Source organism: Dipodomys ordii, unplaced genomic scaffold, assembly GCF_000151885.1.
Source record: "Dipodomys ordii isolate 6190 unplaced genomic scaffold, Dord_2.0 Scaffold13, whole genome shotgun sequence".
Lineage (NCBI taxonomy): Eukaryota > Metazoa > Chordata > Mammalia > Rodentia > Heteromyidae > Dipodomys > Dipodomys ordii.
Genome location: NW_012267229.1, coordinates 23779550 through 23801785, shown reverse-complemented (window position 1 = coordinate 23801785; position 22236 = coordinate 23779550). Strand labels below are relative to the sequence as shown.

Sequence of the window (22236 nt, the reverse complement as noted above, 5' to 3'; positions counted from 1 at the left end):
GTGGTGCTGTGGCTCAAGTGGTAGAGTGCTAGCCTTGAGCTGAAGAGCTGAGGGATAGCACCCAGGCCCAGAGTTCAGGCCCCACAACTGGACCCAAAAAAAAAAAAAAAAAATAAAAGCAAGAGCAGCCACCAGTGGTTGGAATTTTTGAGCTGGTCTGAGATTGAAGTGGACTGGGTGTTTGTTGAGCTAGTCCAGCTGCTTCCCTCTTATCTGGTAGAGACATCAGTAACTCTTTGATCTAGTGACTATAAATTGGTACCTGGAGAGCTACTAGGCTATGCCGTTTGTTTTTGTTGGTTGTGGGCTTGAACTCAGGGCCTGGGCGTTGTCCCTGAGCTTTTGTTCTCAAGGCTAGTGCTCTACCACTTGAGCCAAAGCACCAATAGGAAGTAAAAGATTAGATTTTGACAGATCTGAATTTGTTACTTAAACCAGGCCTACAGCAATGAGAGAAGCTGCTGTTTTGGACTTTGTGCCTAAAACTTACTTATTTTCTTCACCTCACTGTGGTCTGGTCCTGTAGTCTGCTTTAAACTTACCTTGGTAGGGGGTGAGGTGGGGAGGGGGCTTGAACTCTGAGCCTGGGTGCTGTCCTTTAGCTTCTTTGCTCAAGGCTAGTACTCTACCACTCTAACCACAGCTCCACTTCCAGCTCTTTGGTGGTTAATTGGAGCTAAGAGTCTCCCAGTCTTTGTTGTCCTGGCTGGCTTTGAGCTACAATCCTCAAATCTCAGGGTCTTGAATAGCTAGGGTTATAATAGGCTTGACACACTCAGCCTGAAACCCACCCTTTCATTGTGCAAAAGGAAAGGACAAGGCAAGGTGTGAACAGGCATTGGGATTGTTTTACGAAGCCAACAATGAAATGAAGCAGACCTGGCAACTTGGATCTCATCCCTCCACCCGCTAAACTCCGCACAGCGATACTCTCCCACCCCATCCTACACTTACTGTACCAGCTGCTCCATGGATAGTCCCTACCCATTTGAAAAGGTTGTCTGATTCAGGGAAGGCAGAAATTCCTTTGTCACCAGACATCTGGAGGAAGAAATACAACAAATCCGGTGTCATCACAGCCTGAGCCCAAATAAAGCAACCCACTGACAGTCTCATCACCAGACGAAGGAGAAAGGGGTTGTGTGGGGACACAGAAGGCAGCCGGGCACCCATAATCTTATGGGGTGTCAGGAATTCAATTATACCATATGGCACTGAAGGATTTGTACTTAATTTAGGGATAATTCAGCAAAAGATGATTAGGAAGCAAAGATTTCAACACCAAGAAAGCAAGGAATTGGTCATGGGTGAAACTTGGGGTTAGGAAGCCAGGGTGGACAGGGCAGGGCAGGCTTAGGATGACTTCCGGGAACCGTTCTAGAAAGAGCTTCATGGGGGGAGGGGATGGAAGGAACTGGGGGTAGAGACTGTTTAGGTATGGGTGGGAGGAGGAGTGATTTCTCAGAATTGAGTAAATTATACTGACTTTCCCACCCCTATGTCTAGCAGGGAGCCTGATGTAGGAAAATAGGGTGCTGATAATTGGGTGAAAGGTGGGAGGATGGATCAATTGAGATCTGAGAAAACTGGGCCACTCACCATGAGGGTCATCAGCTCCTGCTGTAGCCTGCAAAGAGAACTGAGGGTCACCTGGGAGTCTGTGGTGGTCAGGTGGGGCACCTCCGTCCCCCCGAATCTCTCCTAAGGGACTGTCGGAGGCGCTCCCTTTTCCAAGGTCACACTCCTGTGCGGGGGACCCCGAGTGCACTGTCCCCCTCCCCAGTTCCTGGGGCCTCCTCGGCTCCCCGGTGTCCTCCGGCGTCTTCCGGGGGGACCCCGGCAGCGTCTCCACCTTTCCGCGCTCCCCGAGCGTCCCTCGGTCCGCACCACTCACCGCTTGCCCACTGGGCCCCGGGCGGCGCCCCCGCTCGGCTCGGCTCCTTTGCGGGAGGCGGCGACGCTGGCGGCGGCTGGGTCGCGGTTTTGGGAGGCCATCGGGGCGGCGCTGGCAAAGAGACAGAAAGTCCACACCGGGGAAACTGCGGGGCTGCGGGCCGCCCGCCCGCGTTTGAATCGTAACCCTCCGGCAGCGTCAACCAATCGCAGGCTCGCTTGGGTTTGATCCAGCCAATGCGAGAGCCCCGTTGCCGCGCAGCTGCTGGGCCACCCACCGGTGCGCCGCCATTGGGCGGTGCGGGCCTACTGCGGGCCCCCGATTGGAAAGAGCTGCTGCCATTAACTAGCGAGGTGCAGCGGATAGGTGGCCTTTGGAAGACGCCGACCATTAAAGGGCCTAGAAACCACCCACGTGCTCCTGAAGGCCCAAGGTCGTGCTATCTTCAGGCTCCTGGCACGCCCTGCCTAGATCACTTCTTCCTGGAAAGGGAGCCTCCCTAATCTGGCAGCACTGAAGTCCCAAACCAGAAGCTTAGCTCCTCTCCATATTCCAAGGGCTCTGGTATCTATGTTAGGGTCCCAAGTATCTGGATGGGTAGGGGGTGATGATCAGAGCAGTAGACCCCCTATCATCCCTCTCCAACCGGTTTACTTTATGACTGATCAGGTCAGCTAGTGCTTTAACCTGTAAAATGGGGTAATAACAAACAGTGGCAGGCGCTGGGTGGCTCACACCTGTAATCATAGCTACTCAGGAGGCTGAGATCTGAGCTCGCGGTTCAAAGCCAGCCTGGGCAAGAAAGTCCATGAGACTTACCTCCAGTTAATTACTAGGAAACTGGAAGTGAAGCCGTGGCTCAAAGTGGTAGGATGCTAGCTTGAGCTAAAGAGCTCAGGGACAGCACCCAGGTCCTGAGTTCGAGCCCCATGACTAACAACAACAACAAAAAGCAAACAGAGACTTTCCTTTGATCTGTCATCAAATCTCCAGGGAACATCCCTGTCCTTCATGGTGTTCCCAGCTTGGATCCCTAAAGCCTGGGTCTATGAGATGGGGGGGAAGGGGGGAGGGCATCTGCTTCTGGAATCCTTGATGTTCTGTCAGCCCCCACAAGGTAGGTGGTAGAGCAGGCTCACTAAGGACATTTATTAAAAACTGTTTAATTGCTTCTTATTCCAATAACTTTACAAATATCAAACCAATTTGCCAGTCCTGGGATGCTCTACAAACTCGCCCATGCACAGCTCAACGCTGCTGAGATCCATTGAGAAGCAGTCTCAGGAATGGCCTCAGCCATGCTGGGTGAAGAGGGTCTCGGAGGTGCTGCCCAGTGTACACAGGAGACCCCTCAGGTCTGTGGAGGCGCTTCAACAGCACGATGCTCATTCTCTGTCCGTAGTGTCTCCATGTACTTTCGCATCTTCTCAACCATCCAGGAGGGTAGGACAAAAGATTTTAGCTCCTCTAACTTCAAGTCCAGGCACCCTCTAGAACAGGCATTGGAATGGAAGTTAAGGACAAGGAAGGAAGTAGGCCCAGTCTCGTCCCAGGGGCAGAGAGTGGTTCGTGTAAGGGGCAGGAGGTTCACTGGCTTTACCTGTAGTCATCGCTGGCAGCAAGGTCACGGATGTCCTCCTCAATGAGAAGGTAGGCCTGCAGTGGGAGCAAGGGAGAGGGGTCACTGCTCCTCATTCATTGCAGTCCAGACTTTCTTAAAGATCTGTTTTAAGTAAGGCTACTTACTTTAGGTAGGAGAGAGATGTTTAGCAGGGAAGAGTAAGGTAGAGAGAAACTTGGGAATACTTCCTTGAGAAAAATCTTTTATTTAAATAGCAACCTATGGGAGAGATAGCAGGGACTGCCTCTGAACCTTGATTCTCAAATCTCAGCTTCCTGCATAGCTAGAATTACAAGTGTGAGCTAAGGGCTCCTGGCCAACCCCCCCATATCAGGGCCTGAACAGAAGGCCTCAAGCTGTCTGGGCTTGCTTTTGCTTGCTCATGATTGGCACTCTTACCACAGAGCCACACCTCCAGCCACACCTTTCTAATTTATGTTGTTTTTCATGTTATCAGTGGTAAGCTCCTGAAATATTTTGTAAAATAGATAAAGCACGGACATAGAGTAATAAAGTAATGAGAGAGAGCTCTCACTGCCAGTTTGCAAGGCCATTAGGTGACATGTGGAGCAGTTATAGCAGTAGGGTGAGTCCTTGGGTGGGAAAGCCCTCCGTGGCAATTTTGGAACACATGCCTTAGAAAATATGTGTTTCCTACGGTTGCTAAGAGCTGGGGAAGTACAAGTGAGTGTGGGAGGCGCTGCCATGCATAGCAAACGCACTCCACCGCACATGCGGACTCCTATCGACAAGGGGCAACCTGCAGAACTGTGTTGAGAAAAGAGTCTACAGCTGTGTCAGAAGAAGAGCGCTGCCATCAGTGGGTAAACTATGCATGGTCCATGAAGGAAAAGTAGCATTAAATGTAACTGCCATGCCAGCTAATGCAATGCAGAGATGTGGTTTTGGGGAAATGAGGAGGGAGGGTGAGGAGAGAGCGGAAGCTGTAGACATGGGAAACTGAAATCTGTGGATTTCAATGTTCTCTATAGAATAAAGCAATGGCTTCCACAAAATTCCCTTCTTACATTCTTTGGGCTTAGAGGTTCCCAGATTTCAAAGTGAACTGTCACCAACAACCAGAATCCTTGTCCATGGGCTGGGTGGGTCCCTGGCAGTGGTACATATGAAAAGTGCTTACCATCTTCCCGCCGGTTGCCCGCATATGATGCTGCTCAGCCAGCCAGTGCTTGTCCTGGGGGTCAGCTGCATACTGTGAGGGATGAAGTCACCAGCAAACATTAGCCTGGCGGGAGGGGCTTTCCTCTTGGTAAGAACCAAACTGTGTCCTACCCTGGCAGATGCAGAGGGCTCACTGATCTCTACAGAGCAAGCCGAGTAGAGCCCAGGGGAACAGGACTCTGACACGATTCCCAGAGATGCGATATACTTCTATTCCCAACCCCTTCATTCCTTAAAACATACCATCTCTGGCAATTAGTGGGACTGGTTAATTAGGATTTCAGCCTTCCTTCCTTGCCTCCCTCCCTCCTTTTTGAAGCACTTGGGAACCTGCACAGAAAGTGGCAGATCTAGCCTCTAATGCTGGAACCACAAAATTGGCTGTGTGGTTCTGGCAAGGGGCACCAACCCTGATGCATAGATGCAAAACATTACTGTGCATTACTGTTATCATTTAGATGCTTTTGTGACTGATAAAACAGACATTCATCTAAGTGGGGAATAGAAATTTAAAACTTAAATTTAATAATAGGAATTTTCAAACAGTAGCTCTTCAAACTGTGTTTGGGACACAATGTGTGGGAAATAGCTGTTAGTACTAAGGTACAGAAGTGTTGAGTACATCATGAAAGGTAAACATGTGAGGTAGAAGAGTGACTAGAACCTGGCACTCACCCACCTTAAAGAGGTGTGGGTGCTTGATGTAAATTCTTCCTCTGGTGCCCCCCATCCCCAAGGCCCTACAAAGTAAAAAACAAAATGGTAAGGGGCAGCGCCAAGTAGTGGACCCTTGACCTGTCCCCTCCATCAGCACTGAAGCTCACTGGCTTACTTGTTGGCTCGGGATCCCAATACAAAGGTTGTAGATTCATTCAGCCGAGCTGGGTCCCACTGTGCAAAAACAGAGGCTGGTGAGGCTGAGGTTTAATGGTGGAGGCTAGAATCATTCCTGACCTTTTCCCATCATCATCTGTATACATTACTCATCAGTTTATTCAGGACACAGAGTATTTGCGACATGCTAGGCTCTGTGCTAGACGCTGCGGATAAAGATAAGGTGCAGTCTGTGTTTTCCACGAGCCCCAGACATAGATATGACCAGACCACTGTGCCAGGGGGCAATGACAAGGCTGAGTGCAGGGTGGGAGAAGGGCCAAACGGGATGGCACAGCCAGGAAGTCTCCCTTGAAGATGACGAAGGCAGCAGTGAGAAGCAGGAGGAAGGAGGAATTGCAATGTATCTGGGAGGCGGAATCACTGAGGACTTGCTTGGGTACAGGGAGGTAGGGAAAGGAACTGGCAAAGATGATTAAGGTAAGGAGTAGAAAAGGTCTCTAAAGAAAGATTCTGACTTTAGTTCTGGACCCTGCTGTGTTTGAAATGCCTGTGGAACTTATAGGCAGAGAGGTCTAGCAGATAGGAAGAGACATAAGGTTTAAAGCACAGAAGTGTGTGATAAAGACTAAGGAGCTGCAGCAGCATGTGGCAGTCCTCAAAACCATAAAGTGGATTGTTGAGATCGCTCAGAGAAGCTTTAAGGGAACTAGGTTAAAGAGAGAATTCTGGTGAGCACCTATTACATGAGTCATTGCTGAGGAAGAAAAACTCACAAGACAAAGAAGGAAAGTTTGGATAGAACAGAAGGATCCAGGAAAACGGTCACCAGCTTAAAGGCAGAAGTTTAAGAAGAAAAGCACAATGACCAGAGAAGGCTAGAGGGCAAGAGGTGGCCCTGACATCTTCTGGACATAATTCCAGTGACAGGGTCCTTTTATCTACTTTACTGGGCTTCACACAAGGCAGTTATTTGAGGAGTGTGTTCTGACTGTTAAAAAGAGCTTGCAAATGATTGTTGTGCATGCAACAGAGCTTAATGGTGTCAACAAACTTTGGGTCTGAGATATGGCTCTGTCACTTCCCAGTCTCAAGTGTGTGGAGGGTGTAAGACAACTACAGAAAATGAGGTAAGTTTTGCCTGTAGGGGTGATTATCTCAACTAAAGAACAGGAATAGAATCAAATTAACTTTGTTACAAAGATTAAGTGAGAAAAATCCATATAGGACAGTTCCTGTCATATATTAACTAATGAGTAAAGTGTTAGTAAATCAAAGGCCTCAGCTCTCAGTAGACATTTTGTTAGGAAAGCGCTATGTCACTGGGCTACATCTCCAGCTGGGCTCTTGGTTTTCTGTCTCATTGTAATTCCTACACGTTATCCTCTCTGGAGGCAGGGTAGCTGGAGGAAGATAGGGAAAATGGCTCTGGAATAGTGTGAACACATCCTGTACCTCCCCAACTGCTTTCCCTGGTGGGGAGGCCCCAGAGCCTTAGTTGTCTCTTTGAGGTAACAGTCACTGCCATGATCATAGAAGCATACCTTGGGGCCTTCTCGGCGAATTGGTTCACAGGATTTTGGCTTCCATCTGCTTAGGAAGGGAAGAAGACAGGTGAATTTTCTAAGGGTGAAGGCAATGCCTAAGATGGGGAGGAAGCAGCAGCTGTGGTGGAAGCCCTTCAAATACGCTCACTTTAGTCTCTGGGCACTTTTTCTGGTAACTCAGTAGAAGCAAAGGGAAAGAAGCACTGCTCCAGAAGCCATTCTAGTACTGTCTCTGATATGACCTAGCATTGGCTTGCCCCAAGGCTAGGTGCAGCTTCTTATCTGTCCAGAGGTGGCAGCTGTGACAATTCATGAGGAATGAAAGTGTTTCAGGAGGGAGACAAACTTGAGAGGTGATGGGTAATACACTTCATCTGAGCCAGTCACCTGAAACTATTTCCTTCCCCCTTAGCTAGATCTATGTAGACTTTTCTGTTTTATATACTGGTCTTTGTGTAAAGTTTTGTTTGAAAAGGATTCTGCTGCTTCAACCCTGTAAACCCAGGGTGAAGAGAAGGGATGAGTAGGAGGGGTACAGAAGATATTTGGCACAGTGAAAGTTTTCTGCGTGATACCATAATAGTTAAGATACATGTCATTACACATTTGTCCAAACTCAGCATGTGCCACGCCATAGTGAACCATTAGTTCTGAGTGCAGAGGATGTCAGGCAGATCCACCAAATGTAATAGATATATTACTGCTCTGCTGCCTGACACCGCTAGTAGGAAGCTGTGCATATGTACTGGCAGGGAGTGGAAGGACTATCAGAACTCTGAAAATGACCATCCTGTAGGTAATGCAGTATTTGTTTTGCCCCTTATTAATCTTACGATCGTTGGCGAATAATTCCGAGTGTGTTCCTTTATCTGCCAAAGGAACACCTTCTCTAGAGGGTGCTATCAGGACTAAGAAGTAGTCTATTCAGTGTTTGGTCAGCTATAGTGTTCAGTATATACAAAAAAATGGAACAAGTCTGGTGTTTAGTCAAGTTGGACTCAACTGTTCTGGGGTAAAACTGGGTAAAACATTTCGTTCTCAATGCCCCAGTAACCCTCTTTCATGGCGGCGTAAGCGATGGACCTGGTTTCACTGGATGCAATTGGGGATCCTTCCCTTGGGGCCTCTTTCCCTCTGTTCCCTTCAGCTCTCACCACACTGTTGGCCTCTACTCACACCATGCCAGAGGCTGCCCGGTCATTTGACAGGATGTGTCCAGGAGGCCGTCCTTTCCTCTGCCACAAAGAAGAGCTATTAGTTCTCTGTGGGAATACTTGCCTACCGCTCACTGCCCACATTCAGGTTCAGGGTCACTGGTGAAGATGGTTTTCCAAAGAGACCAAATAATGCTTGGGAGGGACCAGCAGGGAGAATATGGCTTCTCTGGGGCTCCTGGGAGACCCAACCCCAAGGTGCATGAGGAAGCCCACTGCCTTCCTCTTCAGTGGAAGGGTCTTTTCCCAGTTAGAAAAATCAAATAGAGAAATGACTTATTCACCTTTTTGGGAATGGGGCTTCCTCGATGGGCACACTCTTCTTCTGTCTGCCGCCCACGCTGTAGGGAAAAGGCAGGAGAGTCGGGGGAAGGCCAGTACCTGGGAGCAACAAGTCTTTGGGGGTTGCAGGAGACAAAGCTGCAGTCCCAGGCCTCAGAAGCCCATCCAGTATGAGGCTAACTGGACCTGGTCCCACCAAGGGGTGGTACATGAAACTCCTTGGCCTCCATATTCACCTGTGTCCCAGCCTGACTGCTCTCCCCCCACTCAATATCCCAGGCCACAGTGACTCTGACCTTTATCCCTGGAAGTTCATGGGCCAATCTAGGTATTACTTTTTCTCCATCTGAAAAGAGTAACTTGGCCTGAAAGGAAACAAATGAGAGTTAATACTCACTTTTGGTAGGTAAACATACCCTTGGCCTACTCATTTTTGTAAACACAACTCCAAACTGGGTTAAAGCCTCTCTACAGGTAATAAAAAGGAATGGATGTATATACTTTTCTTTCAGTGAGTAAGATGGAAAGGCACAGAACATGAATTCATTTACAAAGATGTGGGCTTCCTTAGTGGGCACGTTCCTCTTCTGCCTGCTCATAAAGCTGGAGGTAAAGGGAGGGGGTCTGTGTGAGGCATCCATCCATCCATCTTAAAAAATTCATGAAGCCGGACACCGGTGGCTCACGCCTGTCATCTTAGCTATTCAGGAAGCTGAGATCTCACTTCAAAGCCAGCCCTGGCAAGAAAGTCTGTGAGATTCTTATCTCCAATTAATCACTAGAAAACTGGAAGTGGTGCTGTGGCTCAAGTGGTAGAGTGCCAACCTTGAGCACAAAGAGGCTCAGCGACAGTGCCCAGGCCTCGAGTTCAAGCCTCACAACCGACCAAAACAAAAAATTAATGATTATTCTTGAAAAGATAGTAAATAAACAAAACTAAGAAATTAAGCCTGAAATTGATTACCCACAGAAAACTACTGTTAGTGTTTCAATGCAGGTTATTCCTTACTTTTCCATATCAATATATATCATACATTAATATCATACATATTCCTGTTAACTGTTTTCCCTTAGTGTACCTATGGAGCTCCTGGAACATAAATGGGCATGACAGCAGGTTTGGAGCTCCTAAGTCCTGTGGAGCTTATGTCCTGTGAGTGGACTGGAGAATGAGCATGTAAGCATTCATACAAGATAATTTCAGGGACTGGGAATGTGGTTTAGTGGTAGAGTGCTTGCCTAGCATGCATGAAGCCCTGGGTTTGACTCCTCAGTACTGCATGCACAGAAAAAGCCAGACGTGGTGCTGTGGCTCAAGTGGTTAAGTGCTAGCCTTGAGCAAAAGCAGCTCAGGGACAGTGCCCAGGCCTTGCATTCAGGACCCAGGACTGGCAAAAAAAAAAAAGAAAAAAAGATAATTGCAGATCATGATAAATGCAAAGAAGAAAAAAAAATTCAAGTATTTGTGATAATCCTAAAGAGGGCAGGCTCTTTAAGTGGGAGGCCTGAGGAGAGCCTGAGCTGAGACAGAGGATACTACAGGACCAGCTGAGTAGAACAGACGTGATGGTGCATGCCTGTGGACCCAGCTACCCAGGAGACTGAGGAAAGAGGACCGCTTCAAGCCTGGAGTTTGAAATAAGCTTGGGATAGAACAGTGACTCCCACTCAGGAAAACAAACAAACACAGGAAAGAGAAGTTGAACAGAGGTATGTTTCAGCAATGGAGAGGGGTGCAAAAGTCCCAGGAGGAAGACTTGGCTTGTATGAGGAAGAAAGAATGGCCTGGAAACTAAAGGGCAAAGGGAAGGGAGAGCGTGTGAGAAGCAAGGCACTTGGTGGAGGTAAGGTGGAAAGGTGGTAAGGTAAGGTGGCAAAGGCTTTGCTGATCAGGGCATTTCAGGGCCTCGGGAAGGGTTTCTACAGTGCTGAGCGCTCCCCCTACTGGACACATTCTTTCCACAGGCTTTCCCTGGCCACTCAGTCCTCTTTGCTGGCTTCTTCTCCTCAGTCTGGTTCTTACTCTTATTCCCTCCTCTCTCATTAGACATGGTATCTGCTTTCATCTTCCTTCAGTTTCAATTAACATTTACAAACTGATTCTCTTTCTCTCTCCATCCATCTAAACTATCCACCTTAGATTCTTCTCAGCCTCCTGAGTGTTGGGATTACTATAGTATATACCATACCCAGCCTTCATAATTTTTTTCTACTTAATCTTATTTTTAAAAATTTTATTATTGTAGGGGCTGGGAAGGTGGCTCAGTGGTAGAGCGCTTGCCTTGTATGCGTGAGGCCCTGGGTTCGATTCCTCAGCACCACATAAGCAAAAAAAGAAAAAAAGCCGGAAGTGGCGCTGTGGCGCAAGTGGTAGAGTGCTAGCCTTGAGCTGAAGACCTGAGGGACAGCGCCCAGGCCCAAAGTTCAGGCCCCACAACCGGACCAAAAAAAAAAAAAAATTATTATTGTAGCCAGGAGCTGGTGGCCTATAATCCTAGCTACTCAGAAGGCTCAGATCTGAAGACTGCAATTCAAAGCCAGCCCAGGTAGGAAAGTTCCTGAGACTCTTATCTCTAATAAACCACCAGAAAACCAGAAGTGGTGCTGTGGCTCAAGTGGTAGAGCACATACCTTGAGCTGAAGAGCTCAGGGACAGTTCCTAGACTCAAGAGTTCAAGCCCCACAACCAAAATAAATAAATAAATAAAAACCCAAAACTATATATATATAGATATTCTATATATAGTAAAGATGCTGTAAAGAGAGGTTACAGTTACAGTTACATGAGTAAGGTAACAAGTACACTTCTTGTCAAAGTCTTATTTGTTAGTTTATGTCTGTATTGGGGCCTGAACTCAGGGCCTCATGCTCTCATGTGGCTTTTTTGGCTTAATGCTGCCTACCACTTGAGCCATACTACCACTTCCAGTGTTTTGCTGGTTTAACTGGATCTAAGAGTCTCATGGACTTTCCTGCCTTGGCTGGTTTTGAACTGTGATCCTCTTAGCAGTGTAGCTAGGATTACAGGTGTAAGTGATCAACATCTATTTTGTTTTGTTTGGTCATGGGGCTTGAACTCTGGGCCTGAGCACTGTCCCTCAGCTCTTCAGTTCAAGGGGAGCATTCTACCACTTGAGCCACAGCGCCACTTCTGGTTTTCTGGTGGTTTACTAGAGATCAGAGTTTCATGGCCTTTCCTGCCCAGGCTGGCTTTGAACTGTGATCCTTAGTTCTTAGCCTCCTGAATAGCTAGGATTACAGGTGTGAGATACTGGCACCCAGCAATATATGGCTTTAAAAAAAATTATCAGTTCTAGCTGAAAAGGAGCTCTAGTTTTACCGGTCAAACTTAATGAGTTGTTAAATAAAATTGAACTTATGATCTTCTAAACTTTGTTCCTTATTTTATTTTTTTTGTTGGTAGTGAGGCTTGAACTCTGGGCTTGGGTGCTGTCACTGCACTCTTCAGCTCGAGGTGAGCACTCTACTGCTTGAGCCACAGTGCCACTTCTGGTTTTCTAGTGGTTTACTGGAGATAAAAGTCTCATGGACTTTTCTGCCTGGGCTGGCTTTGAACTGCGATCCTCAGATCGTAGCCTCTTGAGTAGCTAGGATTACAGGTGTGAGCCACTGGCACCTGGCAATTTTTTTCCTTTTTAATGAGGATGGCGATTTGGTCCCTACCTGTCTGTCCAGTGAAGATGGAGCTTCTAAGAGCAGGTAGCCGATTTGTTTGTGTATTCATTTATTTAACCACTCAGCAAACACTGCAGATTAGTCATATTCCAGGGCTGGGAATATAGTGGTGAGCAAAATCAGACCTCAACTGTTGTAGGAGTGGGAGGGAGGCAAAAAGTAACTGCACTAACATTAGGTTGAAAGAAATGACAGAAATAAGGAAGTGTCAGAGGCAGGGAAGGGAGTGAGGTGAGGAGCCACTTTATTTTATTTTTTGTTGGTCATGGGGCTTGAACTCAGTGCCACGTTGGACTTTTCTGCCTGGGCTGGCTTTGAACTGCCATCCTCAGATCTCAGCCTCCTGAGTAGCTAGGATTACAGGCCCTGAGCCTGGCTAGGAGCCGCTTTAGATGTAAGATGATGACACAAGTGTGAGGGCCCTATGCAAGGTGTGCTGCAGTTGCAGAAACAAGTCTACAATGGCTGAAGTAACTAATAATGAAGTGGCAGGCTGCAAGGAAGTCGTTAGAGGCAGGCAGATGGTTCAGGCAGGGTTCAGAGCATCAAACTGGGGCCTCAGCATTTTATTCTGTCTGCAATGGGAAGTTACTGGAGGGTTTTAGAATGATATAATCTCTCTCTCTTTTTTTTTGGTCGGTCATGGGACCTGAATTCTGGGTCTAGGTGCTGTCCCTCACCTCTTCAGCTTAAGGCTAGCACTCTACCACTTGAGCCACAGTGCCACTTCCAGCTTTTTCTGCTTATGTGGTGCTGAGGAATGGAACCCAGGGCCTCATGCATGCAAGTCAAGCACTCTACCAACGGAACCACCTTCCCAGCCCAAACAATCTCATTTTTTTCAGAAATTAGTTTGACTGCTGGGAGAAGAATGGATCAGAAGTGAGAGTGGACAGAGCTCAGGACCACCATATCAATTTATGAATATCAACAATTAAATTGGTTTTTAAGCCAAAGAACTAAATGAACTCAGGAGTGTGAGCCACAGAAGAGAAGGGAAATGAGGGCTGTACTTGGGAGATACCAACACTTAAAGAGTTGGTATCTCCCAACACACACACACACACACACACACACATACACACACACACACTTTGTTGTCAGTTGTGGCAGTCGTGGGACTTGAACTCGGGGCCTGGACACTATCCCTCTGCTTTTGTCTTCAAGGCTAGTGCTCTACCACTTTGAGCAACAGCACCACTCCAGTTTTCTAGTGGAGATAAGAATCTCACAGTCTTCTCTGCTGGGGCTGGCTTTGAACTGTGATCCTTAGATCTTAGTTTCCTGAATAGCTAGGATTACAGATGTGGCTATTCAGGAAGCTGAGATCAGAGGATCTCAGTTCAAAGACTGGGTAGGAAAGTCCTCCCCCATCCCCAACTCTTATCTCCAATTAACCACCAGAAAACTAGAGTGGAGCTGTGGCTCAAAATGGTAGAGAGCTAGCCTTGAGCAAAAAAGCTCACAGGCAGTGCCTAGGCCCTGAGTTCAAGCCCTGTGACCTACATGAACAACAACAAAAAATTTTGCTCTCAATTTTTTGTTTTATTGGTTTCATAATGGATGAGGGTAAAACTCTTTGGGCTTTTACCCCCCGTGCTCTGATTCCGAGCACCAGCCTTCTGTGTTCCATACTCTGGCTTCTTAGTTACATCAGTATTGCTAAGGGGCCACTACCTAGTAGACACTGGGTGGGAGGATCAGGATACTGGAAAGGTACAACCATTCACTGAGCAAGTTATTTAGCTTTAACTGCTTCTTTACCTTTTACTCCATCTCAATGGTCTTCTAAGTACCCTTCCAAATCTCATGGTATACCGAAGAATCTTTTCTGTATTGTCCAGACTAGCCTTGAACTCATGATCCTTGTGCCTAAGCCCCAAGTGCTGGGATTATAGGCGTGCACCATTGCACCTGGTAAGAAATTTCCATCGTTGATAGCTAATGGTTTCAAAGTCAAGCAAACAATTTGGGTGATACCAACAATCCCTATTAATAACAGCAGCTGACACATCAAACAGGTTCTCCAGTGTCTCAGGAACAGTCATTTATAGACTTGATGTCATGCTTTCTGACTACACCTGACCATCAGGCAGGCAGCAAGGGTGCTGGTCCCCATGACATCAAAGGAACTGTGACTAACTGAAGGTGATTCTAAGTACTTGCAGAAGTGAGACAGATCTCAGCTTTTGAGTCAATAACTTTTTTCTTTTTTGGTCTGCCACTTTAATTTTTATTTTTTTCTAGTTTTATTGAGGTTGATATATATATATATACACACATATATATATATATGTATATATATATAAAATATTTTTTTGTTTTTGTTTTGTTGGTTGTGGGGCCTGAACTCTAGGTCTGGGTGCTGTCTCTCAGCTCTTCAGCTCAAGGCTAGCACTCTACCACTTGAGCCATAGCTCTACTTCTGGCTTTTTCTGCTTATGTGGTACAAGGCAAGCAGTCTACCAATGAGCCACCTTCCCAGGCCCCGAAACCGTATATTTTAAGACAATGTGATGATCTGATGTATGTATGCATACATTTTGATGAGTTTAATCAGTACATTCATATTATATAGTTGCCTCTCCGTGTGTGTGTACACTTATGATCTATTATTATGAACAAAATTTTTGCTTCTGTGTGCCTGTGTGTGCTTGAACTCAGGACCTGGGCACTGTTCCTTAGCTCTTCTGCTTAAGGCTAACACTAGCCAGGGCAAAAAAGCTCACAAGAATTTTTATCTCCAATTAGCGTGAAGTGGAGCTGTGGCTCAAGTAGTTTACCATCAGCTTTAAGTGAAAAAGCTCAGTGCCCAGGCCCTGAGTTCAAGTCCTAGTACTAGCACATAGACAAACACATATACAAAAAGTCTTACAGAGTTATTTCCCCGGCTGGCTTAAAACTATGATTCCTCAGATCTCTCTCTCCTGAGTAGGTAGGATTATAGATATGAATCTGTAATAGAGCCAAACTGCATAATTTTTTTTCCTTAACTGTATTATTATTTTTTTTGTCTTTTCTTCTTTGGTACTGGGGATTGAAACCAGGATGATGCACTTGCTAGGCAAGCGCTGAGCTACATCCCAGCTTTTTTTTTGTCCATTGTGGGGCTTGAACCTTGGGGCCTAGGTGCTTTCCCAGTTCTTTTGCTCAAGGCTAGTACTCTGCCACCTTGAGCAACAGTGCCACTTCTGGTTTTCAAGTGGTTAATCTCATGCACTTTCCTTTCTGAGCTGGCTATGAAATGTCTCAGCCTCCTGAGTAGCTAGGCTTACAGGTATAAAACCACCAGTGCCTGGCCATGGATTTTTTTTTTTTTTGGTCCGGTCATGGGGCCTGAACTCTGGGCCTGGGCTCTGGCCCTCAGCTCTTCAGCTCAAGGCTAGCGCTCTACCACTTGAGCCACAGTGCCACTTCCAGCTTTTTTCTTTTTGCTTATGTGGTGTTGAGGAATTGAACCCAGGGCCTCATGCATGCAAGGCAAGCGCTCTATCACTGAGCCACCTTCCCAGCCCTGGCCATGGATTTTTTTATTGTTGGTCGTGGGGCTTGAACTCTGGGCCTGGGCGCTCTTCAGGTCAAGACGAGCACTCTATCACTTGAGCCACAGCACCACTTCCAGTTTTCTGGTGGTTAATTGGAGATAACAGTATCATGGACTTTCCTGCCTGGGCTGGCTTTGAACTGCGATCCTCAGATCTCAGCCTTCTGAGTAGCTAGGAATACAGGCATGAGCCACTGGTGCCTGGCTTATGGATTTTTTTTTTGAGATATAAATATTGCATTTATCACCCTTCCTAGCTCACAATAGTTACTTATCTTTCATTCTCTGTCAGCAAGCAGACCAAGCCTGCTGGGCAGTCCTCTAAATAACAATGACGAAAAGATCAAATTTCTTTTTCTTTCTTTTCTTCTTCTTCTTTTTTTTTTTTTAAATAAGGACTGCTTCATGAATTTGTTTGCCTTCCAATCTTAGTGTATAAACTGCTGGATCACCTTTCTTAGGTCTATGTCTGCTGATTCCTTTGGTCTCACCTGCTCCAGGCAGCTCCGACAGGCTTCCTGGATCAGCTGCTCTGTGTCAACCTCTTCTCCAACATTGTCTCGCACATTCAGTGCCGCCTTCTGGAAGAACTAGGGAAGTAAACGAGAAGATAAGGTCATTTGCATCAATCAAAAGAAAAAAAACAAGGGGCTGGGAAAGTGGCTCAGTGGTAGAGTGCTTGTCTTGCATGCATGAGGCCCTGGGTTTGATTCCTCAGCACCACATAAGCAGAAAAAGTCGGAAGTGGCACTGTGGCTCAAGTGGTAGAGTGCTTGCCTTGAGCTGAAGAGCTGAGGGACAGTGCCCAGGCTGAGAATTCAGGCCGCATGACCGACAATAAATAAATAAATAAATGAAAGCTTCTACCTTTATATTGACGAAAAAAGTGATTATGAGCAGGGTTAGGGATCAGACAAATTTAGATTCCTATGGCAGGCTCTAGCTCCCTCTACTCCCTTTCTTTAAGGACAGAAGTATCCAAAGGAATAATACATATGCAGAGCAAAATCAAAGGATAACCTGAATGTTCAAATATAACTTAAGTAAATTACAGTATATTAGTACCATTAAATAACATGTAAGCCAGGCAACGGTGGCTCACGCTTGTAATCCTAGCTACTCAGGAGGCTGAGATCTGAGGATCATGGTTCAAAGTCAGCCCGGGCAGGGAAGTCTGTGAGACTCTTATCTCCAAAAAACCACTCGAAAACCAGAAGTGGCACTGTGGCTCAAGCAGTAGAGTGCTCGCCTTGAGCTGAAGAGCTCAGGGACAGAGCCCAAGCCCAGAGTTCAAGCCCCAGGACCACCACCACCACCACCACCACCACCAAATATAAGTATTAAAAATAATATAAAGTAGTTGAATGCCACTGGCTCATGCCTGTAATCCTAGCTACTCAGGAGGCTGAGCTCTGAGGATCATGGATTGAAGCCAGCCAGGACAGTAAAGTCCATGACATGCTTCTTTCTTTCTTTCTTTTTTTTTGGTCAGTTGTGGGTCTTGGGCTTGTGGGCTGTCCCTCAGCTCTTCAATTCAAGGGCTAGTGCTCTACCATGTGAGCCACAGTGCCACTTCTGGCTTTTTGATTTATGCGGTGCTGAGGAATTGAACCCAGGGTTTCATGCATGCTAGGCAAGCACTCTACCACTGAGCCATCTTCCCAGCCCCAAATGCTTATTTCCAATTAACCCCCAAGAAGCTAGAAGTGGAGTTGTGGTTCAAATAGTAGAGCTCCAGCCTTGAGCAAAAAAGCCAACTAAGAGCACAAGGCTTTGAATTCAAACCCTAGTATCAGTGCATGTGCACACACATATGCACACGTATAAAAACACACACACTATAGTAAGGATAGCATAGGAATATGGCACTGGTGGTTAAGTTATTAGATCCAAGAATGAAGTCCGATCATGAATAAAACATTTTCTAACACTGTTGTAGAAATGCAAACCAACACAAACTTCCTGCAGAATATTTCGTTTTCCTGTTACCCTCTAATCCCACTTCAAGGAATTATCTTCCAGAAATATCTGCACAAGTGAACAAAGATGCACATTTGTAGCATTCACTGTAGAATTGTTTGTAATGGAGAAAAACTGGTGACAGTCTGAATGTCCCAGGTACTAGATAATTAAATTCTGGTACATGTACATCCATAAAACATACTACTCTATAACTACTATAAATGAGACAGGATGAGCCATTATGATGTGAACTAGAAACAAGATAAAAATATATTAACTGAAATAAATTAAGTTGCAAAACAGTGTGTGTAAAATAATCTTAAAAAACAAACACATATGCATGCTCACACAATTCTGCTGGACTAACAGTAACTGCTAACAGTGGTATTTCTAGAAAATAAATTTTAATGACGTTTAGCTCTGATTTTTGAAACAATCTGTATTAAAGAACATTTTTTTGTCAGTCGTTGGGCTTGAACTCTGGGCTTGGGTGCTATCTCTACACTCTTCAGCTCAAAACAAGTACTCTACCACTTGAGCCACAGCACCACTTCCAGTTTTCTAGTGGCTAACTGGACGTAAGAGTCTCACGGACTTTTCTGCCTAGGTTGGCTTTGAACCGTGATCCTCACATCTTAGCCTCCTCAGTAGCTAGGATTACAGGCATGAGTCACCGGAGCCCAGCTTAAAAAAATTCTTTATGGGACTAGGAAGGTGGGTCAGTGGTAGAGTGCTTGCCTTGCATGTATGAGGCCCTGGGTTCGATTCTACAGCACCACATAAGCAGAAAAAGCTGGAAGTGGTGCTGTGGCTCAAGTGATAGAGCCATAGACTTGAGCTGAAGAGCTAAAGGACAGTGCCCAGGCAGAGTTCAGGCCCTATGACCAACCAAAAAAAAAATCTTTATTGCCACACAAGAGATACTAACACCTGAGTCATAGCCCTAGTCCCTGTTCATTTTTTAGTTTTGTATTTATGGCCTTGTGCTAACTTTGGCAGGACTTACCTCAAATTGCAAAATTACATTTCTCTTAGTAGTTGGATTATAGGGGTTACTGTCACACCAAGATTTTTTTTTAATTAGCTTATATTAGTTATACAGAAGAGGATTTCATTGTTGTATTTCCATACATTTGTAATACATTCTCATTAATCTCACCCCATCTATCACTCTCCCTTCCCTGTTTCCCAAAACAATTTTAACAAGTTTCATTGCTGGCTTGCTTTTTTTTTTGGGTCCAGTTGTGGGGTCTGAACTCTGGGCCTGGGCGTTGTCCCTCAGCTCTTCACCTCAAGGCTAGCACTCTATCACTTGAGCCACAGCGCCACTTCTGGCTTTTTTTCCCCCTGCTTATGTGGTGCTGAGGAATTGAACCCAGGGCCTCATGCATGTAAGGCAAGCGCTCTACCACTGAGCCACCTTCCCAGCCCGTGGCTTGCTTTTTAATTAAAAAATTTTTTTTGTTCCATTACTAGGGTTTGAACTCAGGGCTTAGGAGCTATCCCTTAGCTTCTCCCATCCCCTCCCCCAGTGCTGGGGATCAAATCTCAAATTCACGTTCGTTTTTAGTTCTATGGCCCTCTTACCTTCATGTACTTGTTGAAGACAGTCTGGATCTCTTCATTGATACTAGGCTGCAGGACAGCTCGGAGGAGATCCATGGAGATGGCAGGATCTGTGAAACTGGTCAACAAGGAGACAGAATCAGGGGACATATCTCAAACATATCCTTTCCCAATTTGCTCTATTATTATTATTATATTACTATTACTATTATTATTATTATTATTATGTTGGTTGTGGTGCTTGAACTATGGGCCTGGGCGCTGTTCCTGAGCTCTTCAGCTCAAGGCAAGCACTCTACCACTTGAGCCACAGCGCCACTTCTGGTTTTCTGGTGGTTTCTTGGTGGTAAGAGTCTCACAGTCTTTCCTGCCCAGGCTGGCATTGAACTGGGATCCTCAGATCTCAGCCTCCTGAGTAGCTAGGATCACAGGTGTGAGCCACTGGCACCTGACTTTGCTCAATTATTGACACAGGATTTTTTTTTTTTTTTTGGCTGGTCGTGGGGCCAAACTCTGCACTTGGGCTCTGTCCCTCAGCTCTTCAGCTCAAGTCTAGCACTCTACCACTTGAGCCACAGCGCCACTTCTGGCTTTTTCTGATTATGTGGTGCTGAGGAATCAAACCCAGGGCCTTATGTGTGCAAGGCAAGCACTCTATCACTGAGCCACATTGCCAGCCCTGACACAGGATTTTTTTAACAGTAATACCAGACAATTTTCACTAAAAACTGGCTATGTGCTAACATTTTATGCAAATCACTGTTCTCTTATGAAGTAACTATTATTTTTAGGTTTATGAAATATATTTTTACAGAAAACTATATTTTAATATTTACAGTGAACATTCATTTAATCCTTATCCTGATTAAATATAACCAGCCAATATTGGAGCTCAAACTCAAGGCTTGGCTTTATCACTTAATGCTGCTGCTCTTCTATTTGAGCCAAACTTCTACTTCTGGCTTTTTGCTGGCTAGTAGGAGATAAGAATCTCTTGGATTTGTTTGCCTGGGCTGGTTTCAGACTGTTATCTTAGTATCCTCAGAAGCTAGGATTACAGACGTGAGCCATCAACACTCTGCCCAAAGGCCTATTTTTTATGCTCTCTCCCCTCCCTGAGCTGGTTATTATTATTAGCCCCATTTTGCAGCTGAGAAAACAGAGGCTCAGAGAGGTTAAGAAACTTGTTTTTACCCAGTTAATAAATCTTCTATATTAGAAGATGACTGAGGGATGGGAACATGTCTCAAGTGGGAGAGCCCCTGCCTAGTAAGCCATGAGTTGAAATCCCAGTATCACAAGACCAAGCCAAACCAAACAACTTACAGCTGTCTGACTCCAAGGATACTCTTAATCTCCACACTGCAGAGCCAGCAGATGTTAGGTGTGGGATACATGTGTGGCCCTGCAGACTGTTATGCTGGGAAAGTCCCAAGCATTACAGCCACCTTACTTTTATTAGCCTTGGCTAACAAGCCAAGGGTAACAATGAAGTAAGCAGTCGGAAGTAGGGTCACACGGTGTTTCCTTCCTAATTAGACCGAATCCTCCTTATTTCCTTGAAGAATGCTTAAGGGGAATGGAAGGAAAGCATGAACACTGGCACTTCCTCATGCTCACTACGCTATTTTGTATGCAGTGTATGAGGATGTTCAGATTTGAACTTTTCCAAGGCTCTTGTTCATAGAGGGCTTTAGTTCCACCTTGGTTATTGATTATACCTCTCCCACAGTTAGGGATTTTCCATATTGTTAAATCTACCACTACCCCAATTTTGTAGATGAGTAATTCATAAGGGTAGGTAACTTGCTCACTGTCACATGAAGTTACAGAACCTGAGTTGTCTCTCTCTCTCTCTCTCTTTATTTCAGTCCAGTGCTCTCTCTGGGCTGCTGATCTTAGCCTTGCATAGTGGGGCTGCAAAACTCCAATCCAAGTCAATGTCTGAGATGTAAGTCCCACTCGGGGCCAGCCTTACCTGGTCGTCATCTGTGAGCGGCGGCCCCTTCGCTGCACCTGTCGGTGCTTTATCATTATGTTCCAAGGGTTCTGTGGGGATCAAGACAGCAAAGGTCACCGAGGCCCGTGACCCTGGGGTGGGACGGAGAGTGGCTATGGGTTAAACCTTGGCATTCCCGCTTCCCAGATCTTTGCCACCTCTCCTACGTTGGGATAACCGGGAAAACAGAGGTTTGAAGGCCTTGCCAGGGAGGAGGAAATGAAGACGTTTCCTGCCTTTTCTGGACTGGCAGGAGGAAGGGAACCAGTGATTAGCAGTGGTCTACTCTGTGGCAGGTGATGTACCGAGAGCTTTACCGGTGTGTATTACCCTATCCCTACAATTTCGTGAGATGGGTGTTAATCATCTCCGTTTTAGAGATAAGAAACCTGGAGTTCAGGGCTGGTCGGGGCAGGCCCACACCACTTAGCCGGGAATTCGACACCAGAATCTGCACCCGGGTCGTCGGACTGCGAAAACCGCAATCCTTGGGCGGCAGCAGCCGCAGCAGCCGCCGCGTTCTTTCGCCCGCGGGCCAGGGTCCCGGGAGCCCCGAGGCCCTGCCCGGCCCGAGCCCAGGTCTCACCGGGGGCGCCCTCACCGTGAGAACCAGCTGCCCGGCTGCGCCCGCATCCCCCAGCTCGAGGCTGCCCCGCTCTGTCCCGCCGGGTCCCCGCGGCTGCTCAGCGTCGCCCGTGGCCCCCATGGCGTCCTCGACCCCACAACTTCAGCTCGACTCTGCCACCGGCCGGAAAGTGGCGCAGTGACGTCATCGGGGCGCGCCTCTCCTCGGCCCGGAAGCGCGACGCGGAGAGCTGCGGCGTTACCATGGGAACCGAACCGCCGCCGCTCGCTTGGGTGTGAGTAGGTGGTTGGGGCTTCCTCCCAGGAGGGC

The 22236-nt window shown here is 46.6% G+C and overlaps 2 protein-coding genes across 4 annotated transcripts; both read right to left on the bottom strand.

Annotated features, from left to right (window-relative positions):
• Nucleotides 1-909: 909 nt before the first annotated feature.
• Nucleotides 910-2102, bottom strand: Ube2c (ubiquitin-conjugating enzyme E2C). Its single transcript, XM_013010727.1, has 3 exons — nt 1895-2102; nt 1600-1627; nt 910-1041 (listed from the first exon to the last, which is right to left on the bottom strand). Exons 1-3 carry the CDS (start codon nt 1993-1995, stop codon nt 910-912), a joined length of 261 nt encoding a protein of 86 aa, XP_012866181.1. The 5' UTR covers nt 1996-2102.
• A 939-nt stretch (nt 2103-3041) lies between these two features.
• Dnttip1 (deoxynucleotidyltransferase, terminal, interacting protein 1) lies at nt 3042-22113 on the bottom strand. Of its 3 annotated transcripts, none has more exons than XM_013010617.1 (13): nt 21943-22113; nt 21321-21391; nt 19364-19460; nt 16306-16404; nt 8871-8939; nt 8577-8633; nt 8255-8313; nt 7076-7121; nt 5530-5588; nt 5377-5437; nt 4657-4728; nt 3495-3550; nt 3042-3384 (listed from the first exon to the last, which is right to left on the bottom strand). In XM_013010617.1, the coding sequence occupies exons 1-13, from the start codon at nt 22045-22047 to the stop codon at nt 3246-3248; spliced, it is 990 nt and encodes a 329-aa protein (XP_012866071.1). In that variant the 5' UTR covers nt 22048-22113; the 3' UTR covers nt 3042-3245. The 3 variants fall into 3 exon arrangements, with proteins under 3 accessions (XP_012866071.1, XP_012866070.1, XP_012866072.1); XM_013010616.1 differs by having other exon boundaries at nt 3048-3384; nt 7076-7124; nt 21943-22083; XM_013010618.1 differs by lacking the exon at nt 8871-8939 and having other exon boundaries at nt 3048-3384; nt 7076-7124; nt 21943-22083.
• Nucleotides 22114-22236: the final 123 nt, after the last annotated feature.

Coding starts and splice junctions, on each gene's coding strand:
- Ube2c (XM_013010727.1), bottom strand. CDS start 1,995: ATGGCCTCCCAAAACCGCGACCCAGCCGCCGCCAGCGTCGCCGCCTCC. Junction 1,628..1,894: donor CGGGGCCCAGTGGGCAAGCG/GTGAGTGGTGCG, acceptor TTCTCTTTGCAG/GCTACAGCAGGAGCTGATGA. Junction 1,042..1,599: donor AGGAGCTGATGACCCTCATG/GTGAGTGGCCCA, acceptor TTCTTCCTCCAG/ATGTCTGGTGACAAAGGAAT.
- Dnttip1 (XM_013010616.1), bottom strand. CDS start 22,047: ATGGGGGCCACGGGCGACGCTGAGCAGCCGCGGGGACCCGGCGGGACA. Junction 8,940..16,305: donor GTCGGAGCTGCCTGGAGCAG/GTGAGACCAAAG, acceptor GTTTCCTTTCAG/GCCAAGTTACTCTTTTCAGA. Junction 4,729..5,376: donor AGCACCCACACCTCTTTAAG/GTGGGTGAGTGC, acceptor CATCCCTCACAG/TATGCAGCTGACCCCCAGGA.